Source organism: Pempheris klunzingeri, chromosome 6 (assembly GCF_042242105.1).
Source record: "Pempheris klunzingeri isolate RE-2024b chromosome 6, fPemKlu1.hap1, whole genome shotgun sequence".
Taxonomy (NCBI): Eukaryota; Metazoa; Chordata; class Actinopteri; order Acropomatiformes; family Pempheridae; genus Pempheris; species Pempheris klunzingeri.
The window spans coordinates 26430541-26455332 of NC_092017.1; the positions used below are offsets into that span (position 1 = coordinate 26430541).

At 43.0% G+C, this 24792-nt stretch overlaps 1 protein-coding gene across 1 annotated transcript in view; it reads left to right on the forward strand.

Moving 5' to 3' along the window:
• exoc2 (exocyst complex component 2) overlaps nt 1-24792 on the forward strand; it is a 42276-nt gene that overhangs the window by 16697 nt on the left and 787 nt on the right. Inside the window, exons 6-26 of the mRNA XM_070831906.1 lie at nt 562-686; nt 5271-5351; nt 7007-7152; nt 8184-8265; nt 8395-8497; nt 9916-10034; nt 14519-14632; nt 14992-15116; nt 15823-15891; nt 16013-16170; nt 16331-16452; nt 17573-17634; nt 17920-18000; nt 18261-18320; nt 19033-19094; nt 19180-19249; nt 20877-20993; nt 22404-22545; nt 23687-23742; nt 23830-23952; nt 24504-24565. Of these exons, the coding sequence (XP_070688007.1) occupies nt 562-686; nt 5271-5351; nt 7007-7152; nt 8184-8265; nt 8395-8497; nt 9916-10034; nt 14519-14632; nt 14992-15116; nt 15823-15891; nt 16013-16170; nt 16331-16452; nt 17573-17634; nt 17920-18000; nt 18261-18320; nt 19033-19094; nt 19180-19249; nt 20877-20993; nt 22404-22545; nt 23687-23742; nt 23830-23952; nt 24504-24565 (2079 nt within the window). The remainder of the gene's footprint in view (nt 1-561; nt 687-5270; nt 5352-7006; nt 7153-8183; nt 8266-8394; nt 8498-9915; nt 10035-14518; nt 14633-14991; nt 15117-15822; nt 15892-16012; nt 16171-16330; nt 16453-17572; nt 17635-17919; nt 18001-18260; nt 18321-19032; nt 19095-19179; nt 19250-20876; nt 20994-22403; nt 22546-23686; nt 23743-23829; nt 23953-24503; nt 24566-24792) is intronic.

Consider the following 24792-nt stretch of genomic DNA (forward strand, 5'->3'; position numbering starts at 1 on the left):
GCCCAGTTGACTGTCATGTCAGGGCAGAGGAGAGTTATTTTGGACTCTCCTGGCTTCCTCTCCCCCCTGCTTAGCCTTCCAGTAACCCAGACCCCTGGATCCAGCATGACCAGGGGGCCTCTGTTTGGACCTCGCTGGGTGACTGTTTCTTCCTGCGGAGGAAACCTCACTCAGGACACTGACACACAGACACACGTACTCACATTGGCCAGAAATGTGTGTGTGATTGTGCTTCTTAGATACATGCATGTGTGTGAGCTGTGCAATGAAAATATTATTTATGTCATGTGGTGCTGAAATTATTTTTTTCCAAAAATGTTTTTTTAAATTGAACTTGTCTCTGCTTTTCTATTAACATTGTAAATTGGGCTGTTTGATCAATTTGAAGACGTCATCTTGGACTCTTTTAATGAGCATTTTTTAAGTTTTGTGGCATTTTTTAGACTAAACAGTTAATCAATTAACTAGAAATAATAATTGAATTAATGACAGTAATCACGGTTGTGATTTATTGCCGGCCTAATATAATGGCATGATCATTTTGTTTTTCTTTTTCCTCAGTTTTGAGCAGTTAAAGGTGGCAGCCAGTAATCTGAAGAAGCAGGCTACTAAGAAGAACGAGGGGAGTCTGGCCTATGTGAAAGGAGGCCTCAGTACCTTCTTTGAGGCCCAGGACGCTCTGGCAGGTGAGACGGATTAACACATTTCTTTGTGTGCTGTGGAACCACACCAAATGGTCTACAATTAATGCACAAACCTCCAAATCATCACTCTTCTTCTCTGCTCAGAAAAGAGCTCTTGATTTTTGGAAAGGGAGCAAGTGTTGCCGTCTCAGGATTTTTTCCCTCCACATGCGGTTCAACAGCGGTTGATTAAAGAGGCTCATTTGGACGCTATGTGAAAATCCTCCACGTTCTGCTACAGTTACACCCGCCAACCACAACACGGCTAATTCACCTTCATCAAAATGAGATCAGCTCTCACCTGTCATACACAGTCTCACTTGAGTCTCCCTAGAGGCTGGAAGTGGACACACACACACACACGCTTGGCCATATTGACCTTCAGATGCCAAAAAGATTTCAAGGTAGCAGAGACTGACTGCTGTCGCTCTGCCAGGTACCTCAAATCAATTGTTTGCTTCATCATTCATACTTTTGTCTGTTTACTCTCTCCTCCCGCCATAGCCGCTCAGTTACTTCCCCTTACTATTTATACGTACACTTTTCTGCCTCCCTCATTATTATTATTGCTTTCCGTGTGTTTGTGCCCCGTTTGGGAGAGAGGCAATGTTTTCATTGTTAGTGGCTGAATCTAAATAAACGGAGCAGCCCAACACAATGCAGGCCAGAGTATTAGGACTGATAGTGCTGATAACAGACCCAATATGACCAATGGGAACAATGCACAGTCATTCTCACGTTCAGACTGAGCGTGCCTACTGTGTGCCCACTGCCCCAATGGGAAATGTACAGTCTCTGCAGATGGAGGAAGCACTCCACCATGGATGGACTCAAGTGACCTGTGAACCAGGAGGAAAGATGGATGCTTTATGACCTTTATGGCAGGATGGGGATAATGTATTGGCCGAAGACAACCCTGAATATAAGACTGCCCACTTGTTTTCAGTTGCTTTGTAGCTTTTAGCATATATGGAACACTTTGAATTAAGCAAGGTGACTAGATGAAGCGTGTTTTATACATTTTAAACATGTTATAGAATTGAATTCTGCATTTGGCATCATCCTTAAAAGCCTTTTCTCTTGCAGAACAGGAAATACTTCACAAGAGCTGCACAAATCAATATTTTCACATCAACAATGACGTGAATGACTATGTGTGAAAGGTGCCAGTTATCATGACAAGTCCACAGAGAAGTATCCCCTGCATCTGAGTTAGGGTTAAAAAAAAAACAGCAGATAAAGTTAGCTACATACTTATGGAGATAGTTGAGCATTTATCAAGTCAAATATTTCCCTCAGTGGTTGGCGCAGACTAAAATGCAGCAACAAGAAGAGTTCATAGTTTGTCTGAGAAGTTGCTCTGGGTCTCCTCGATGTGTGAATATGTTTACCATAACTGCTTATGCATCCTCACCCAAGTGACCAAGTTAGTTAGTGTTACCTGCTATCTTATCATCATAAAGGAACAGACTCACTATTGAACACAAGAGCAGCCACTCACTTTATGCCGTGTTTTTAATCCATAAATGTATAATGTTCTGTCTGAAAGTCACACAACTACCACTATTCAAATGTAGTTTCCACATAAAAACATAGTCTCATATTTGGACCAGAAATGTGACTTAAAAGTTCATTTTTAAACCTCCTGACTCCTTTCCTCCCCTCATGACTCATTACAGCACTACAACATCCTTTCTGGGCCAAGATTTGGCTCTCAGTCATAAAAAATGAAGTGGTAGCCCAGAATGGATAGCTCAAGTGGAGATATTCTGTACACTGCGTAAGGTCGGCCAAACCAACATACCAGCCGGCCTGCTGCTAGCAGCCGGCCAGCTCGAGACAGCTCTGCAATAGCTCACTGCCAGGCCCAGTTAGCACAGCTGTCTGAGCAACCGTGAATCCTTTCTTTGTCTCTCAGTGGCGTTTGGCACGTCTCTGTTGTTCTGAGTCGGTCCAAATGAACCTCACCTGAGATGTAGCTGTAAAAGTATACAAGAAATTAGCTGGGGAAAAAAAAGAAATTAACAGAGTGCTTGTGTGTCTTCCTTGTTCAGAAGTTGCTGTAGTGCTTCCAGCCCTCTCAATCACCATCAAGGTTTTTTTTTTTTTGTCTCCTCTCCTGTTTATTTTCAGTTCTGCTTGCATGTGAGATTTTTATTGATGACTTTAATAGAAGTCTGGAGTTACTTTTTAATGCAAGCGCACTGCTGCCGGCAAGGTGGAAACAAGGAAGAGCAGCCAAATCTGGGAAAAGAAATGAGGCGGATAGAAAATATTTAGAGCAAACAGCAGGACTCTGAATTCAATATCCAGGGGGTTTCTCTCCCTCCCTCTTTTTCTTGTCCCCACTAATTGCCTCTTAATTGCTCTCTAGTATAGCTAACCATCTCCAACAGAAATAGCAAACAAAATCCCATGTCTATTAATGAAGTATGAACTCTGTGCTTAAGCGCACTTTAGACTTCTGCATCTGCAAACCACAATGTCGGCACTTTGTAAACGGTGACACAAGTATGCAGCGAGGGCCAAATGGGCATTCATTCATTCAATTAAATAGTGTAGATTTAAGCACCTTTACGTTGAATTTCTGCGTCGTGGTTTTTATCGAGTTGTTCATACTAGTTTGAAAGTCACAAGGTTGGTTATAGTGGCCTGATTTTTATGCTTGTTTCTGGAAATCATTTTTAAATGTCATTCTTGCTTACCCCATTGGCAGATGTTTTGTTTGATATAATAATTTACTTGTTTGCAGAGGGGAGTTTTTTCGCAGTGAGGTCCTGTAAACACTCCATGTGAACCACCACAGACTGGTGAAAGACGTGGAAGGCTTTGGGCATGGCGAGGGGAGCCTCGGTTCCAAATTGAGCTGTGCCTCTTGAGACGGAGCTGCTCCGGCTGATTGAGTGACTGACAGTCTGTCGGAGAGTCGAGCGTTGTTTCTCCTAAAATGTTGAAATTTGAGGTTTTTCATTGTTGTGTGAAAAGGAAGTCTCCCAGTGACGCAGGAAACGGAACGGCTACCGTGTTCCAAAAATGCCAGATTCCCAGGGCCTATTCCCCGAGCTCCCAGCCCCAACAGGAGTCAAAACATCTCCAGCTTTAGAATCCAGGGACACTGTATTTTTATTCTTGTTCATTTTTTTCCCTCAATGGTTTCCAGGAAGTGAAGCAGGAGCTGCGGCTCTTCCTCAGGTCCTGGCTGCGTGTGTTATCCGGACTCTGACTTGATGTTTAGGTTAGCTGTGACGTCATCAGCCCTTCGGTGTGTGACAGATGCAGAGGACACACAGCTGGCAGCAGGGCAAGGGGGGAGTGTGGAGACGTGAAGCAGACCTGCAGAGTGTGTGTGTCTTAGTCTTCCTGTGTGTTCAGCCCCATCAATCCTCTGCTCTCCCTTATCCACTCCCACGTCTACGTGCCTTTGTCCCAACCTGCATCTGGCCTGATTTTCAGCTGGTCGGCGAGCAGCAAGAGGTCCACGAAGGGCCGGTGACGTTCGTACTGATTAGGCACTGGCATGTTTGAACAGTGTGTTTTAGGAATACCTCAGTGTCTGTCTTGAGGCTTCTGTCTGTCAGAATGGACCCACATATTTATTTACAGTACTCTCCCCCTTCACTTTGCCGCCCGCTCCCTCTGCAGTCTCCCAGCTCTGCTGCCGGTGTTTGTAGTGGAACTAATGTCGGAGAAGAAGGAAGGCAGGGAAGTGGATAGAAGAGAAATGAGAGGATCGTTGTCCTTTCTTTTTTTTTCTTCCCCATGTTTCTTTCTCTTAACTTCATTCTTGAGATGTCTGTGTGTTGCATATTTGAACCTCTCCACAAGTAATGTATGAGAAGGTCTCCTAAGCCTTCTCCACCTCTCTTCCACTCTGTCAATAAACCCACACTGTAGCTCTCAGCACCGCGCCGCTCACTACTGCACACCATTTATTTATTCACTTGGGTAGCCACACCACTCGCTCTGCCTCCTTTTTCTCTCTCTCTCTGTTTTCTCCCCTCAGTCCCTCTTTTCAAATCCCCTCTCCCGCGTAAAGCTCTTCATGCTAAGTGATGGATACAAGCCATCAGAGAGTTCCACCCACTTCCCCCGAGCAACAGTCATTTTTGGCATCCAGATCTACAGCTCTGCTCTCCCAAATGTTGTTTTGCAGACAGTTGAAACATTTTAGATTCTCATTACCTCCAGGTCAAAGGGCTCCAAATGTCCCAAGACCACAAAACTGTGCTGTTAATGGCTTTGGTTAGGTGAACTGATCCAGTACAGTCACCGCTGAGACAAGGTCAGGTCCTCTGTTCTGCGTGGGAACAGGCACGAGGGGGGGGTTCTATAGCAGCATCTGTGGGTGGAGATCAGCGAGGTTATCTCCCATCTACCACTGGGGTAGGGCCTGTTTATTGTTTTACCTTCTGTTCCTGAAATTGAAAATGTTCCTGTCTCGGAGGATTGCACGGTGGTTACTCTACAGTGAAGCAATCCATTTTCAGCTCCTTATGTTTTTTCCCATTCTCCACATTTTTTACCACTGTATGTTATCTGTCACAGTCCTTCATGAAATCAATAAATGACTGACTTTATGTGTTGCAGCGATCCACCAGAGGCTGGAGTCTGATGGTACAGAGAGAGTGGAGGGATCAATGACCCAACGACTAGAAAACATCCTCAACAGTAAGCATCTCGTGATTTAGTCCAAACCCAACAGGAATTGGAGATGGTGTTCAATTATTACACTCACTTCGGTTTCTACTTCTCCCCAAAACACATCCCCTCAGGACATAAAGGCCCCATTTCATGTGTTCTCATTTTTACTTCTCACACTGCAGCATGTACATTTTCGGCAACTCTCCAGAAAACTATTCAAAAACTTTTAATCAAAAATTGCAACCTATGGCGTCTTTATTTCAGAAACTTTAGGATTTAGAATTTAGGTTTTCCAAAGATGTACCTGTAACTCACTTAACCATCCAATCATTAGTCATCAAATATCTCTCTGGCAGAGAGTCAGCTTCTTTAATAGGATGTAAGGCTCTTACATGTGACACAATGATATCTATTCAAGTGTTAGTTACTAGCTTTTAACTCCCACGTGTCATCATGTGACCCACGTGTGTAACAACGGTCATATGACAACGAGACTGTGACCCCTGTCCTCTGCTAAAAGATCATCATAAATGCTAGAAGTGAATGGCCTTGCTCTTTCTTCCAATAATCACCCGTTCGCTGACGGTTGAAAAAACTAGCAAGTAGTCCTTGAGTTGAGATTATTTAGTCACACAAACTGATCGCGAGGTCCCTCACTGAAATCCCACGAAAAATATTTATATTATGGCTTTCTTACTTAACACACATAGACCGCATATGTTGTATCTTTGACATTGTTTGACATTATTTTATATTTTTTAGCCAGAGGTAATGAAAGAGCCCTTTTCGGGTTGTTTCTGCTCTCCCTGCACATGACTTGTTGTTTTTACAGTACGCCCAAGTGTGGATTTTAACATGTTAAAATAAAACTCGTGAAGCGAAAGGGTCAAATGATTACGAGAAGAGATAATCTGATGCTCTGTGCTGCCCAGTTGATTGGCCGATCACTGACCAAACACATGTACCCTGTGTGTGTTCAGTCGCCTTTGTAGATCTTCCCCTTTTTAACAAGCAGATCCCTCAGCAGATCTTGTGTTCCCACCCTCTCATCTCATACATGATAATATGAGTCCTCTAATGGAGGGTCAATAAGCAGGTCCTTTTCCTGGAGTCTAGAGTAAATAAACGTCCCAGCCGGACGTAGCTTTCATCCCCACAGCCCCAGACATGTGGGCCCACGGCCCTGTGGGCCCAGGCCACCGTTCACCCCCAAAAAACCCTGCGTCAAACACGGCGGCAATCAGCCAATCGCAAAATAGGAATGTTAGTTCCATGACAACTCAGATTGGTGAGTGAAAAATGTGAAATATTCCTCTGTTCAGTCTCATGCTGTTTTTCCTTCAAGGATTTTGTTTTGGGGGTGGGGTTTTGTTTTCCTTAGAGGAGCTTGTTTTATTATTTTTTTCCTTTTTTCTATTTGACAGCACATCCGAGGCCACCCACGAAGCCAGTTAGTTGTGCAAAGGTTCCACTAAGCTGTCTCACTAAGAGATAGCTCTCACTTTCTCCTTAGCAGGTCGGTCTCTACCGTGTCAGATAGCATTCAGAGCAGGAAGAAAACCAGAGGCTGGCATTAAAAGGGAAATGTGGTATCAAGATTTATTTTTATAGTATCCCAGTTTCTCATTTTCTCCTGCCTCTCTCACTCTCCCTCGCTCGTTCTCGCTCTGTGTTTCTCGTAGGAGCGAGCGATACTGCAGATACGCTTTTCCAGGAGGTCTTGGGTCGGAAAGACAAAGCTGACTCCACACGCAATGCACTCAACGTCTTGCAACGTTTCAAGTTTCTCTTCAACCTGCCACTCAACATCGAGCGCAATATCCAAAAGGTACTATCAGCGTACACTTGTGTTCAGAATAACGAAAGAAATACCAGCACATGTATGACTATTAAGAGCTGAATACAAAATAAATACAGCTTCCATTTGCCTTCACACCAGTATTATGCCGTCATTTGAGTCCTGAGCTGTGTGTAGTGAGATATTGGATCATTCATCAGGAGGGGAAAGCCTTCAGCTCTCCGAATGATGGAGGAGGTGAAAATCTGTTTCATAGTGTGCACTCTCTTAGCGTAGACTGTTTAGGTCTGGTTATTTGGGAAGCCATTCTTTTCAATCTTGAGTTCATTTAGCTGTCATAACAAGACATTGTCATCTAAGAGTATGGGGACATAATCAGGTGAACAGTGTTTCCTCTGCAGGGTGCACAGAATCTGTGGGTTAATGTTCCTCAGTTATTACAAAAAGCAGAGCAGCCATAAAATCTGATGCCTCCCATGAGAAGCTTCCCAAACCACGACAAGTTCACCAGCGTGTGTAACTTCACCTCATATCGCTTAACTGTGTTGTCCCTCCACAGGAAACTATCCCAGCAGCAACCATTAAAACTAAAACAGAGGATTAGCAGCACATAAATACAGAAATATAAACATGTAGACATAATTCAAGAAACGGCAACCATGATAAATGATGAACCAAAAACCAAGCTACAACTGTTTTTTTTAACATCTATAATGCCTCAAAATGCTTTTTTTCCCCAAATTATGCTATTTAACATTCTCTAAATAAAGTTTTTAGCCAAATGTATTTGTAACGTGAACACCAGCTGCTTTGTGAAATCCCACAGCCTTACAAGAAAAAAGAGCATTCAGCATTATGGGATTCTTGTGAAGTCGCCCTTTGAATCATTCATTGTTCTTCAAAGTAAAAGCTCTTTTTTTAGTGCAGTGTTTCCATCGCACTGTCCTGAGCTTTGATGGCTGTAATCCAGAGGATGCAGCCAGAGATGCTTAATTACACAGTGTGTGTCCTGGTAGATATGGTAAGAAAAAAAGCATTATTGACTGACTTTTGTCTCTCAGGGTGATTACGATGTGGTGATCAATGACTACGAGAAAGCCAAGTCTCTCTTTGGGAATACTGAAGTCCCCGTTTTCAAAAAAGGTACACAGATTTTTTTCAACCTTTTTTAGATTTTTACTGAAAAAATCATTGAATTAAGTAAAATATCACACTTTTTCAATCCTTATCTCTATTTGTGAACATTCTTATTCTCCTGTTGCTCTGCTCCAGTGTATGCTGAGGTTGAGACGAGGATCGCAGCTCTGAGGAGTCTCTTATTGGAGAAACTGCTGCAGACCCCGTCGACCCTGCACGACCAGAAGAGATACATCAGGTCTCAGTACAGTTTTTCCCCTTGTTGTGGTCTTCGTTCAACCCTTTGATTTGTTTTTCCCTATCCAGCAGTCTTGACACACGTGCCAAACACACTCTCCATGTTGTGTCCACCAAACAACCAGTCATGACTCATCTCTTCTACTCCTTGATGACACACCTTTTGGTTTCTTTGATGTCTGGCTGTGTCATCGTTTACCATAACTTCATCCCTCGTCCACTTTCTTCTCTCTGCCTCTCACTTTTCTCCAAATGTTCTCAAACCTTCTCAGCTTTCTGTTGTCCCGTTCTCTTCTTTCGCGTTTCTATTTTTCCCTCTTCCGAGCCTTTCTATCCTCCTTTTTTCCCTCCATCCTTCTGTGCATTCATACTTGTGGTCTCTCCCGATTTATTATTGTTAAGACCGACCTGTCAGGATCACAGAGACCAGTTCTCAACCACACTGCAACATCTTTCATCCCGCTGCATTAGGCACAGCTCTGAGTGCTCGCTAGGCTCCTGTTTACTCTTGCAGATGGTGGGAGCTTTGTGCCTGCTTGTGTGTGTTTGTGTGTGTGTGTGTTTTGGGCCTGTGAGTCTTGGTAAAACTTTTGAACGATGCCACCTCAATGAGAAACAAATGAGCGGTCGGTAGAAAGGATGACAGTAGAGGGAGCCAGGCCACAGCTCAGAGCGTGAGTCATCTGACGTCCCACAGGTCTCTGAGTGATGCCCACGAAATACACCCCTGGGAGAAGGATGATTATGGGTAGAGAGATGGTTAAGAGGGTTAAGTGATGGACTGAAAAGATCCTTATTTTCATTTCTGATTGAATTCATGCATGTTCTCTGCATGTGTTTATGCAGATGGAAAAAATATCAAAAGTTCTTTTCTTTTTGCTGTTTCACTTCAGAATGTACGCCTTCGTCTGCTCTTTTACATGGACACATATTTTTTTCTTATGTTTTTGTCTTGATTATATCATTTATATTTGTACCATTTGTCATATTTGCATTTACACATTAACTTGATGACCCCATGTGGAATTAATATCACACATATACAGTATATGTGTCTCTGAGGCACATTTATATTCTTAGATTGTAGTGCTCAATTTAAATCTAAGCATCCAGATGTTTTTCTACTACTACTTTAGGTGATTTTTACTCATTTGTACATCTCTGCTGGTACCTAAACTATGACTGATTAGGCTAATAAGGCTCAGTCAAGCCTTATTCTGCTTCCAGCATCCATATCTTTTGGAGAAACGATGCTCATTCCTCCAGTAGAGTTTCAGACACTTGAGGACTCTTTGCTAATTAGCATGAGTCTTGTGATGTAGCAATACTTTACCAAGACACTTAATGTGCTTTTTTTGGGTGATTTATTGCTGAAATGTTGTCCAGCTTTGTCACACCTGTTTGTTTGTGCACGTGTAGGTACCTGTCTGACCTGCACGCTCCAGGCGACCCAGCATGGCAGTGCATCTACGCTCAGCACAAGTGGGTCCTGCAGCTGATGCAAAACTGCAGAGATGAGTTCATCAGTGGCCAGAGAGGTGACTAACTCAACATAAACACTCACATGTCTGAGCAGACTCTCTTTACACATAAAGTGTAAAGCCCCTATTTAGCGTTTCCAATCAAGCGGCTGAAAAGGAAGCTGAGGGAAGAGAGAAATCCAGCTGCCTCTCCGTCTTACCAGCTCTCTGCTTGCATTCCCTTCCCCGTCACCGCCCCCCCCCACCTCCCTGCCTGTTCTGCTCGAGGCCCACGTGTTTATTTTTTCATGAATGTATGAATAAGATGAAAGTGAGGGAGCATTGGCTTCGGATTTGGGTTTCAGGGCTTGACATGTTACTGCACACGCACACATACAAACTCTCTTTCTTGCTCACACACAGCTTCACAGATGGATTGGAACAATTAACCCCAATTAAGCTGTTCCTCTGTTAAATCAGCCAGCAGAAAAATGTGAATGTGAAACCGTCCGCTCAGGAAGAACAGCGATTCGCCAACCACACTTAGACACACACACACACACACACACTACTTCACCCATACTTACACAAAGGCACCCATACAAATACATTGTGAGTGGGTGGCTGCTTCACATAGTGCAGCTGGAACATAAACATGTCTAATGCTAAGGGTAACAGTGGTTTCCGGGGCTCAGGCTTGATGGATCTGGGGGTTGGTTTGTTCCCTGCTTCTCCACAGTTAAATATCATCTTGATTATCATGTCAGGGATGGCCCCTTTTCAGTCCTCGCATACCTTCCACAGCAGAGCAACATGTGGCAGGGAGTGAATGTGAAATTGCATGCAAATCGCATGCAACCCAGCTATTCTGAAAATTGCCGGTTTACAAAAATGCACTGAGACACATAAACAGAAATGTGCATTTAAAGTTGGTTTATTCACTTTAATGTAACAGTGTAAGACACATAGAATACAACTTTGTCATTCAAGAGAGAAACATTAGATCCAAACAATATGCTAAATGTTGACATTGAATAAATAAACACATTTACTGCACACAAGTGTTCATACCTAAACACAGCAAGTCATTTGTCAGTATCTTCTAAAATGACACCTGAGACTTCCCCAAACAGGACTCATGAGTGTTTCCTGATGTGCCACATCTATGGTTACACACACTTTAACTTTAGGCAACTAACGCTACTTTGTTAAGGTTAGAAAAAGATCACCTTCATGTTTAAAAGAAACCAAACTTGGCTGTAGGCACAATATGAGCTACGGTGTTGTGCCAGTTGTAAATCCTCCCCGACCTCTTTGACATTGCGGTTGTACGAATGACGTCACGCTACCTCCTCCGTTGCCACTGAGAGACAACATCATTTACATACTTACTTACTCACTTGTAAGGAAAATGTAAATGTAATTCAGGTCAGGTAACCTGTGGAGGTTTCTCAAGAATAAGTACAACTCTGTTTACATTCAGAAACAGAAATGTTGTTGTTTGTCAGCTGTCGATCAGTGGAATAAAACAAAACCATAAATAACACGGGAAAGTTGTATCATGTCAACCAAGTGCTTGTGTACAAACATTTACATCCCTGTTTCGGTCTTGGATTTATTAAGAGAACTGGACACCATGGTCCAACATGAAAGATGTTCACTGGGTGCAGACGAAATCCTTCAGGTCTCCAATCTTTTGGTCCTATAGATGATTTGTAAAGTGGCTGAATCTTGGAAACTTTTTGTGAGTGTTGAGTGTTTGTGATGCTTAGAAAAAATGCAGCTGTTTCTTTTGGGAAAAACACAGGGTGCCCTTAAGTGTCATATACATAATGACAAAACATGCACACAGAAAGATGTGCACAGTCCTTCTTTTTTTTTTTTTTGTCATTTCTGCTCTGGTTGTTTGCCAGAGCCAGCTGTCTCCTGTCCCCACTGCTGTCACGCCCTTACAGAGAGCCCCTCCATCTCCACCTCCTCCCCTCACACACACACACACACCTGGTAGCTATTTATCATCCCCGGTCTTTGCTGCTCACCTCTCGCCCAAGTGCGAAACCCGTGCCTCTTGAAACATCCCTCCACCCTCGAACAGTCACCATCATAAAACCACATCCACTACATTCCCCTGAACCAACTCTTCCTCCCCCTCCCTCCCACCCTTACCCCCTCCTCTCAAATAGCCAGAATCCCCTTACCAGTACCTCACAGCACACCCGTCTGCTGTCGGCCTCCTCTTCCTCCTCGTATCACATTTACCACCTCAGTATTTCTAAGCCATTCTTTATGCTATTGTCAGCATCACACGTGGCAGGGATTATTCCACTGTTATGCATCAGCCGTGCCTGCAGTAACTGATGTCATTTTCTCTGTCTCTTGTGTTTCTCAGTCCAGAATATGAGGCCGGGGGTCGTTCTAGTGTAGTTATGATTCCATTAATTACCCCATAAATTGCCTTAAATGTGAAATATACCCATCCATCCTCTGCTGGAACAAAAGCCTGAAGCCTGAGTTTTCTTGTGAGGAAGCATAGCAGCGCAAGTTGCTTCCGTATGTCTAAACACTCCCATCGTGCCCCGGTGCTGCAATCTGACTCTGCCCAATTCAATTATAAACTGCAGCACTCTTACTTCCTGAACAGCGCTTCTTCTGCCAATATCAATACAATTAGCAGGAAATTTTGTTCCTAGGAAAATACGTTTGTCGGTGAACAATTAGAGAGATTCTAGTGTTCGTACATTTGACTGAGGAAACATGCGGTTTCGATTTTGAGCTCAGTCGGTACCACTCCAGGAGAAACGTGTTAATTAGACTTCAGTTGGCATGTTAATGATGTGTTTGCATGTGTATCAGCTCAAATCTTACTTTTCCCCTGCAAAAAAATCCAGGAACTAATGAGATTATTTTTATACTTTATTATCTGTTTGAATCTGACAAAGCCAGATTAAAAACTAACAAAATAAAGAGCTAAAAGATACAAAGAAAACAGCTGAAAATCTGATTTTAAAAATGCAGTTTGTCTCTATTTTTCTGATCTTTTAGTTGTAGTTGCCACACACATCTTCTCGGCTGTCAACACCTCAAAATAACTTTACTTTTACTGTATAAAATATAGCGGTCAGTGTTTTGCAGCAGGAAGCACAACAACTTGGACCAGAGGACATAAAATATGGATGCAAATCTAATTTACTCTGTTACATAGGAAATCAACTGTGTGTGTCTGTGTGTGTGCATTTAGAGAGAAAGCAGACGTGTGTGTGTGTGTGTGTGTGTGTGTGTGTGTGTGTATGTGTGGTCAAGGTCAGTGACCTGGGGAACAGGAACTCATCGTACCTGCAGAGAAGCATCAGACCTGATGAGGAAGTGAGCATATTGTCTCAGTGTCTTCAGCAGCGGTTCCTATATTTGAACCTTCGAACTTTTATCAAGAAATAAGAGGGCAGCGTGTTGAACAGTTTGAAGACTTAAAACAGCCGTGCACGCACACGCACTCACACCTAAACAGTCTCACACACACACACACACACACACACACACACACACACACATAGACGTGGGGGTTCAGCTGACACCTGGATCAACAGCAGCTCTCATCCCTGTAAAAAGAGAGGAAAACATCACGGAGACACACTCTGCACAGCCTCACAAGGGCTGTGTGTCTATGTGGTGTGTGTGTGTGTGTGTGTGTGTGTGTGTGTGTGTGTCATGAGGAAGCTTTATGTGCTTACAGATAATCTGACTCAATTCAGAATTTCCTTACATTTGCTAGAGTGGATGGCTTGTGTGTTTTATGCACAGACAGCTCAACCACGTCTTGCTTGGGGATTTCTCAATACTCGCTCACACTCTTCACATTCAGCCTGTGACTCACCAGAACACTTTTTCTCTGTGTGTGTCAGACACATGTTTTGGAAATGTGGCCATCCGTTTTCCTTCGTTTAGACAAACTACATGTAGGCGTATTGCAGCGTTGCACGAACTTGTGTTTAAAGTTTCATTTTCATTGTAGTAAGTTTGATACCCCCCTCAGCACTGCAGTGTTTCACTTTCATTCCTGTTTGTCAACTTTCACCCCTTCTTTTGTTATGGCCAAGTTATCTCAGATTCATAGCACCAAGGTTATCTCACTAGCCGAGATAGCAATGTGTGGTTGCAGAATGACTTTTTCACTGGTCGCTGCTGCAAAGCTCCCTGTTGCCATCTAGTGGAGTTCTGGTGCTTGCCTAAGAATCAGACGTCTCTGAGCCCAGTGTGGCCGACGTAAACCCACTTCACCCCGGTGCTCATAAAGCCCACAGCTCTGTTTCCTCACCCTGGAAACAACGGGACATTCTCTCAGCTGTGGGCCACGGCGGAGACGGATCAGAACACAAATAAAGAAAGGCCGAGAGGGGCGAGGGAGGATTGTTTGGTGTGAAAGCCTGCTGAGCTTATTGAGGAATGTGGAATTATGAAAATGGCTTATTTGATTATTTGATATCTCAAGTATGTGTTTTTTTTCCCTCCGAGTTCATGTCTCATCTCTTGCCCCCATCCCCTCCTCCTTTCGTTATGTCTGTCAGTCGGTGTCGGAGCGCTGGACCCGGAGGGGGACACCCATCCGTCGGCCCTCTGCAGGCTCAGCCACACTGCATCTCTGAAGAGAGGGGGCAGCCTGCGAACGCCACGACCCAGCAGTGAGCACCACAATCATACTACAACTCGCCCACACACTCGGTGCTTAGGAGGGGCTTCCCTGTCTGAGCCTCAGACTGACTGTGCATTTGTTTGTTTGTGTGGAACACTTTTCACCACATACAGTGCTTATGGGAAATGCAGTACATAAGAGTCATGCGTAAGGGAAGTGCCGTGTGTGTCCGTATATCAGGCCGTACAGGAATAGTTCATATATTGTGTAGCCTGCTGTGCCTGGAAGCTAAACTTTTTGTTTTGTGATTCTTAAAATTACAGAATCAGCTTTCTACTTCATTGCCCAAGTCCCCCACCACCTTCCAGTACTGGATAGTAATATAATGTATGTGTGTCTCTGTCCCAGCCTGGCGCTTTGAAACCCCGCAGCAGGTGCAGTTTGTGGAGAAGCTGTCAGATGTGGTGATCGGTCAGCTGCCCAACTTCTGGAAGCTTTGGATCTCTTATGTTAATGGAAGCCTTTTTAGTGAGGTAAAGCCCCGAGAAGCTTTTACAGTGACAAGAAACAAATATACAAAAAAAATATTAAAACACAGTGTAGTAAATGTTGTGCTGCATACAACATGTTTATCTTTTGTGATGTCTAGTCATTAGAAACAGTATCCCCTTTATTCTGGATCCACCAAATATACAGTCAACAAAAATAGTCAAATGAAAACTGTGAACAGTTAGAAAGCAGTTTTGTGTGTGCACTGGCCCGATGAGAATACAGTCCTTTTTTTCTCTGTAGCTGAACATTACAGACCTGTATTCAGTCCTTCCTTTAAGGACCTAATAAAGGACACCATTTGGTTATTATCAAAACATTTAGGGATGGTTTGCCTGCACGCTGTGTTCTACTTTCTGGTTACTGAGTGTGACTGGTCAACATGAGCACTAAAACTAAATGTCAACACATATTTAGAACATATATTTAGATATTTAAAAGAATTTTCAGGTTAAAAAGTCTTAAAAGTTTTACTCCCATAGGTTTTGATATAAATGGTAAAATGATGTTTGGTGACTTTATAATTAAAAGTGATTGATTTGTAGGCATCCTGGTGGGCTGGGTGTTAAGACACGTATCAAATGATCTGCTGTTCCTCTATCAATGTTTCCAAAGTTATTGACAACAAAAATTTAGAGATGATGTTCCTGGATGATGTTTTAATCTGCAGTGTGTTTTGTTTCCCTGCAGACTGGGGAGAAATCTGGGCAGGTGGAAAAATCCAAGAAGAATGCCAGACAGAAGCAGAATGACTTCAAAGTACGCTCCACTGTGACTGTTCACACAAAAATGTTATTTTGAGATTCTTACTCGCCACAGTTGTTTCTAAGACGCATGCCTCCTAAACCTTTTGTTTGTACATGTGCTGTGTGTTTTCTAGAAAATGATCGAGGAGATGACGCACAGGCTGGTGAAGCTCGTTCGGGGGGCCCTTCTCCCAACCACGCTGGCACAGACCGATCTGAGTCTTTACGGAGGCTGGGACAACAAGGCAGAGCTCACGGGAGCCTGGCTTACTCAGATCATACACACAGTCAGGTTCTCACACTGATTGTTTGAATATGTGTCTCATTAATTATGCACAGTTCTGACGTGACATGCAACGTTATGTATGCTGCATCATTTAATTACCCCTCTCTCTCTCTCTCTCTCTCTCTCTCTCTCTCGTTCTCTGTCGCCTCATCCGTCTCTCGTCCAGGGCTTGTCATGAGGCTTTGTCTGCTCTGGAGATCCCAAATGATTTGCTTCAGGTGATCCAGGATCTGTTGCTGGAGCTCAGAGTTCACTGCCTGATGGTGACTCTGCTGCACACTACAGAAGGTGAGGGAGGATTCTGTCAACAGGAACGAGAATGGGGGGGAAGAGGGTATCAGTGAGGCTGCAAGTGATCTTCATAAAAAGAGCACTTTCTAAAACTTATGCAGCCTCAGACATGTTATACTATATTATGTTCTGATATATTATGTTATGCACCAGTATTTTCACCTACTAAGATAGTGGGTAAATATCTTTTGAATGGTATTGTTACAATTGTAATTTCACGCGGAATTTGCTTTATTTATTTACTAGAAATTAGTTTTATTTCATCCATTTATTATTTACTAAAAAAACAGCTGTCTCAACTGCATACTAACAGATTTAGATGAAGTGTATTCACCCTGGTAAAGTAGGTATAAGTATTAAGCATACCAAAAAAAAAACAGGAGAAAGCAACATTTGATTTTTGGGCATGCACAATATATAATATATAAACACATGCAGCTTTTCTCCTGTTAAATTTCATTGTCTGTGTCACTGTGAAGTCGCTGATGATTGGTGCACGTATTTGATCATTTCCTGTCAGCAAAGAGTGATAAAATGCTTTTGTTTCTTGTGAACTAACTGCAAAAGCACTTCACTAAAACAATTAGTATCTAGTAGTGTATATTACTACATACTCTATATGAGTAGTATGAATGGAATTGGGACACTAACTTTTTTTTTTTCAAAACTGTGGATTTGTAATAATGCCATGCTTTTGTGCAAACCGGGTTAGTAAAGAGCATTTCCGTGTTTGCTGCATTCCTCCATTGAGTATTTGGTGGTCAGTGTCCTTAACTGTCACCTTTTACCTCATTTAACATCCAAGGTAGTAATGGAGAACGTGTCATAAGACTAAAACTAGACATGCTCGGTTTCACTTGTGGTTAGGCATGGTCATTTTGAGAAGAGTGACTGGCTTTCACTTAACTTTCCTCACACTAAAATCAAATTGTGGTCTCAACAGAAAGTTTAATGTTCATATCATGATGCAGTTTTCCTAATTCTGCTTATATTATGGTGGTCACACATCATGTTGTTTTTTGTGTTGATGTTTTTTTTTTTTTTTTGGCGGTGACTTCAATAAAGTGTTGAGAAGTAATTGCCCTTTTGATTTGTATTTGTTTTTTTACATGCTCAGATGTCAAGAGGCTCGCTGAGAAGGAGGACTGGGTCGTAGATAATGAGGGAATCACCAGCCTGGTAAGAATGTGTCATTGCATCAAGCAGTGCATCATGCAATACTTAGAAATGACGATGACATACAAACAAATCATGTCAGGTCATGTCTTCAAAAACAGGAAAGAAGTTGGCTTTTACTAACATTTCTATATATTTTCTGTATAGCAGACCGTTCCCTCTGACCATTAAACATGCAGTGTAATGACTCTTTGTCACTTTCTTCATCCATAATGTTTCTGCATGCCTGCTGAATTTGCAGGACATTTTCAGAAGACAGTTTTTCCAACCTGTGCCTTCTTTTTGCAGCCTTCACAGTTTGAACAGTGTGTGGTCCAGATGCTGCAGTCGCTCAAAGAGCCCCTGGAGATCAAACCAGGAGAAATCAATGTGAGAGCATCACCTGCGATCATCAATGCAAATACAGTAACTAGAGTAGCAGAAGTGTTCGTTTGATGACCATACATGACGACTTTGTTAATTTGTTAAAGGGATTATTATAAATTGGAATAGTGGAGCACAGATACACAAAATATCATGGCAATAAAAGACAGAAAACATAGAATAACACAATGTCTGATTTTAACTATGTTGAATAGGACAGTCAGACTTTTTATTTCTGATGTTGTGTTTCTCTGTCTTTTCTCCAGGTGCTGCTGCTGGACCAGGTCCAGGACCAGGCCGCAGAGCTCATTGTGAGCATCATGAAGGTGAGATCTGTAAGCATGCGGCCAAAATAACAGATATGCTTATGTTATGGATGGTGAAGTTCTGAGAAACTACACATCTCAAACCCCTTTAGCCTTCAGTCGACCCTCAATTTTAGTCCTCAATCCTCTGTTTGAAGGACCCTTTTCCCTTTGTGATCCTGGGAATGTCTGAAACGAAAGTTGAAATTTTAAATTGGTCCTAGATCACATGGTGACACAAGTCCAATCCCTGCAGATTAAGCTTATTTGTTCATAACTTAAGGTGAGGATATCGTTAGCTGTTCAAGACGAGCAAGTAAATGATCTAGTAAAGAGTACTTCAATCAATCAATCAATCTTTATTTATATAGCGCCAATTCACAACAGTGTTATCTCAAGACGCTTTACATGAAGAGCAGGTCTAGACCAAACTCTTTAATTAGAGAGAGACCCAACGATTCAGGAATTCAAAATTAAGGATTCAAGAATTCCCACATGAGCAGCATCAGATATTATATTTATACTTTAGATACTTTAGACAGAGATGAGGGATAAACTTTATTCCATATTATCCAGTTTCAACATTTTACATCCCTAGAAAAAGAAAAGAAATACTGTCAGACTTGTCAGGTATTTAGGACCAGATTCCCTCATTGTGGCAAAGCTGGTTAGACCTCGAAGTCGTGTTTATTCACACCATGCCTGTGTGTGTGTCTGCATGTGTTCAACTCAGGTTTTCATAAACTGCTTGGAGCAGCTGAGCACTAAAACAGATGGAGACATTGATACATCTCAGTAAGTATTTGAATGACTATTTTATGCCTTTGATCACAGTGTCCTCGACTCTGGAAACATGTTAAAGTCCCTTATGTGTGCGCAGCAACATCTCAGTGGACCTGTCCTCTCCAGATCGGTTTCCTGGTGCTCAAGAGGGCTTCAGTCCAACATCTGTAAGCATCTTTTATGATTTCCTCTAAACTGTTTAGGGTTAATACACCTGAAATCCCACATCTGGGCACTGCCAGCGTCACCGCGGTGTGGGTTCTCGCCTTTACACAAGCAGACAAACACATGGCTCACTAATTCAAACCACGAAAATGTTATCAGGCTGTTTCCTGGTTGTGGACAACAAGCAGATACGTCCTCATTTCCTGTAACTTGTTTGAGATGTTGGTGATGGAGGTTGAACGCAGGGGAGGAGGACGACGACGATGAGGAGGAGGAGGAAGAGCAGGGTGTAGAGTGCTTCTGGTAAAGGGAAATGGAGCAAGGTGCAGATGGGGTTTCCCCCAGCTCAAGTATGTGAAGCAGGGGTTAAGCAGCCAGGCCTGATGAATGCAGCTGACCAGGTTTGAGACTGGTGTCATCGTGGTATGAAATCTAGCGTTTGGCGAACTTGAAACCACCACATGCAAACGTGGGACGGTGCATGGCTGCCATTACTACACAGACATTAGTTTACATCAGCCCATTGAAGTCCCTCCACTTGTCTGTGGGTTGGCAGTCTTGGTTAGATGATGTGAAAAACACTTTTCTGCCACTGAAGAAATGTAGGGCAACCATGCTGTCATCACTCCTGTCATCGTTTGTGTGCTTATGTATGTTCATTTGTATTCATTACTTTGTGTTCGTGCTCCGGCACTTACCTGTGTGGGAGTAGAATTTGAGTTTCAGACCTTGAGAGTGAGGACATATTCGAAAGTGAGGCCATTTTATCAAAGCAAAGACATTTTTGGAAAGCAGAAACAAGACACAGTTTTCACAACGGATGTCTGAGGGAAGCTTTAGGAAAGTAGAGACATTTTGAGAAGAGCATTTGGCAAAGTGAGGGTTTCTTTTTTTTTTTTTTCAGTTTAAGAAGTGAGGAGCTGAGGATGTCTGGAGGATTTTTTTTTTTTAGAAAGTCTGGACACATTTTAGAAAGTGAGACATTTTTGCAAAGGAATTTCAGAGTTTAGTAAAGTCGGGCTATTTTAGGTGTATTCAAGAACATTTTAGTTACAGAAGGACGTTTAGATAGAAATGTGAGGACAACTTTGGAACGTAAAGACATTTTAGGAAAGTGAAGGCACGTTTGCTAAGTGAAGGCGTTTTAGGAAAATCAGGACAATTGGTTTTTGGTAGGGTGGATCATCCACTAATTGGAAAACTGAGGGTTCGATTGGAGGCCAGGCTGTGCTTCAGGGTGTGAACGGTTAATTCAATTCACCTTTATTGATCCCCCCAAGGGGAGAAATTCCATTTTTACAGTGGTGGGGAAAGTGGGGGGAGAAAACAAGAGGAGAGAGAGAGGGGAGGAGAAAAAACATGCGACACCAGACTGTACTCATGTGGAGTGCAGTGTGGGACCGGTAAAAAAAAGGCTCCATTAGTCAGGTTGGCTCCTTGCATGGCAGCCACTGTCATCACTGTATGATGGTCAAAAAGACTAGAAAGTAAAAACTATATCTATTTACCAGTTAGTTCAGTGAGGACATTTAACAAAATTACATTTTAGGAAAGTGTAGGAGACATTTGGTAAATATAATATAATATAATATAATATAATATAATATGATGTGTGTTTTGGTTGTTTAGGAGCAGCGTCTACTGATCATCCTCAGTAACTGCCAGTACCTGGAGAGACGCACCTTCCTGAACCTGGCCGATCACTTCGAGAAGCACGGCTTCACGGGGACAGAGAAGATCACCCGGGTAACACTCCACTGCTTACTTTTCAAATCTGCAGCTGTGGTTTGAAATAACCGGTAACTGTAAGGGCTGCAGACGAGGGAATGAGTACTCAGCTCTGTATCACACTGTTGATGAGAAGTCCGTTGTGTTGTCATTCAAAACAAAGCTGGTGAGAGATGCCGAAGGTCCCTCGCTCTCTTCTGAGCAGAGATATGACTCTTTTTCTTGCAAAAAGTAAAGGTCGTTGTCTTGGAAGTTCAGTTCCACATTTTCACTCCTTTCTCTTTTTTTCACACACACACACACACACACACACACACCAATGCACATAATGACTAATGGCTGAATCACAAAGCAAAGAAGAGTTCGGTTGGTTTCCCAGTAATAAGATTTCCCCTGTAAGAAGAACTAGATTTAGACTTTTACTTATCTTGTCTCTTTAATATTTAGAGAGCAAGTTATCGCTGAAGCCTTGTTTAGATTTTAATCTTCAAATATTTATACAGCTTTGATAAAAAAATGAATCCATGCCCCACTGCATGGGACAGCTGCACCATAAACACTGTGCAGGCCTGGATGATAACTCAGTATTATCATTTTTTGATCACTTGACTCTGTTGTCTGAATAAATAATTCCAGGCAAATAAATACATTGATTAAACAAATTAAAACAAAATGAAAACAGCCATTGAAGTTTTTTGTTTTACACATTTGAAGACTTGAGGACATAAGACACGGTTACCTCCATTCACTGAACATCATTTTAATGATTTATGTGTCTGATCTTGCATATACTTGTCGTGTCATTAATGTTGGAATGCTTAATTGATTCGTCAATCAACAGAAAATGAAGGGAACCTAAGTGCAACGACTTCTCAGAAGTTCTCACGATACAAATGATTACAGCATAATGTACAGTAGTGCAGCTTTCTTAGACAATATAAAAGAGTAAGAACACTTTATTCATGACGCTGGATACCACGGAGTGATCTGCAGCATGGTTCTGCAGACATTGAAAGATCTGAGCCTCCTGAGGAAGTACAGTCGGCTCTGACCTTTCTTATATACAGCGTGAGCAGTCCAGTTTATTGTCTATGTGAACGCCAAGGAATTTGTAGTCATCCATGATGTCCACCTCTGATCCATTGATGGTGACTGGGTTCGGACAGGTCCTCTGTTTCCAGCTCTTTTGTCTTGGTGACGTTGAGCTGTAGATGGTTCACAAACCTGTCCACCACACTCCTGTACTCAGCCTCCTGGTCCCTGCTGACACAGCCCACGATGGCAGAGTCGTCCGAAAACTTCTGCAGGTGGCAGGACTGTGAGCGGAGCCTGAAGTCCGAGGAGTGTGAACCGGAAGGGAGACGGCGTGCCTGGTTTTGTTGTTGTCTCGTATTGTTGTGGTAACATTATGTGCTCTTGCCCTGCCAGGTGACTGTGGACGCTGTTCGAGAGCTGGATAGAAATCTCTTCGAGGCGTACATCGAGAGGCGAGCTGACCCGATCGCAGGCTCTCTGGAGCCGGGCATCTACGCTGGATACTTTGACTGGAGAGACTGCCAGACGCCCACAGGTACTGCACGGCACGGCACGGCTCAGCCTCGCAGGATGCACGTGGAGTGAGAAGTTCTCCGTGTATGTCGGTAGATGCATGTTGGAGGTGACTGGGGGGAAATCACCCATGGTAACCACAAACTGACCCCAGTGATATGAGAAACTAGCCCGTGTGGCGTGGGAACCTGCCACATCTGGTGACATCTTTGCTGTTGTGGTTGCCGTATGTCGTGTGTAAAGTACGGCTCTTTGATGGCTTACTGTAAACAGCACTGAGATCATTATATTGGTCCCCCCCAAACGTATCTTGGCCTTTGTGTTCAGCTGTGGGTGTGCAGTTGTGTGTGTACATGAGTTTACTTTGACTTTTTGCTCAACAGATGCACTCCAAACCAGGTGAAACTTAAATGCGTATATGTGGTTTATCTTCGTGCAGGATGTGAAGCAACATGCCAGAGTGTGTGTGCAAGAGCTCTGGGTGAATTTTTCGAGTGGGCAGCAGCTTATTACTTCTTTAAAAGGCAGTATTGATCGAAGGCTGGGCCTTGCTCTGGTTTGTTCCTGCTGGGGTTGTGTTGTGTGTTCGGGGCTGCATGTGAAAGAGGAACATTTTGGACGCTCAACCACGGATCTAGGATATGATACTTTCACTTGTTGCACTTTTTCTGTGGGACTCATGTTGGTGTGTGGGTGCTGCACGGCATTAAAAATCCAGTTTCAGTACTTTCAGTCTGTTATTGCTTCTGTTTTTTGTTTTGTTTTGGTTTTTTTTTACAAGTAGAACTTTTTAGATTTGAAACTCCCGCACGACACATTAACAATGGCCTCCCCAGTGTCAAGTAAAAATAATATTGTACACTTCAGCTCAGTTTCTTTGCATTATTTTCATCTTTGGGAGCAGCTTGTGATCACTCTTGGCCCACGATCAATAAAGTCCTCTCACTGTGTGACATTTCTAGTTCATAATGACGGAGGTCTACTCCCTCCTATCAGTATTACACACCCAGTGTCAAGTTACACAGCTGCCTGTAGCTCCACACATCTTGGATGTTCTAATATTTCATGTTTTCTGACAAGAATTTCTCCCGACGTCTTCAAATCTCATTATCTCCCACCGTCTACTGGGTTTTTTGTTCATGTTGCACCCTCTTCTCCATCAGGTGTGAGGAACTACCTGAAGGAGGCTCTTGTCAACATCATCACAGTTCATGCTGAGGTACGAGCTCTTCTCTTGTTCTACAGACTTGTCTTTTTTCATGAGCTCCTGTATTTACCAGGTGTATTTTCTGTGTCTCTGTCTCAGGTCTTCACTGTCTCCAAAGACCTGGTACCTCGGGTTTTGTCTAAAATTGTTGAGTCAGTTGCGGACGAGATGTGCCGTCTTATGCAGTGTGTGTCCTCCTTCAGCAAAAACGGAGCCCTGCAGGTACACACTGACACACACACACACACACACACACATCCTTGTACTTCTATCTTTGTGAGGACACTTCATTAACCATAACCAACACAACCACATGCCTCACCCTTACACTTACCCTAAGCTTAACTTAAGCCTGATCCTAACCTTTACCTTAAGACCAAATCTTAACCTTCAAACGGCCATTTGAAGTTGTGAGGACCGGCCAAGATGTCCTCACTTCCCAAAAATGTCCTCACTCTGCTGGTGAAAATCGGGCTCTGGTCCTCACTATGTAGGACGGTACAAGAACACACACACACACACACACACACACACACACACACACACAGGCTGTTACAGAGCTGTTACAGAGCTGTTAGTCACTTACAGCAAGCCCGACTCATAAGTCGACCCCCACAGTTGTTGGGGATTTACCTTGCGTTTCTGATAATGCCATATTTCAGTTCAATCTACCAACTGCTGACAATTGATAACCTTCGTGTCCTTTCATCTGCTTTTTTTTTTTTTTTTTTTTTCATAAACCTCGACTCCTCCGTCCCTGCATCGTTCCTCAGGCTCGACTCGAGCTCTGTGCTCTGAGAGACGCCATAGCCGCATACCTAAACTCTGAAAGCAAGTAAGTGCAGCGCACATGGGAACCACACACTGTATGTGCCCAGTGATTTATGATAACGAATGTCACAAACATAAATCTTAGCAGCCGCACATCCCTCACTACCATCCCTATTTATGTTACTTGGTGGGTTATGGAAAGGAAGTGAAAGTAATCTGGTTCTTCTTCGTGCATGCACTGTGTGTGTGTGTGTGTCTGTGTGTGTGTGTGTGTGTGTCTGTGTGTGTGTG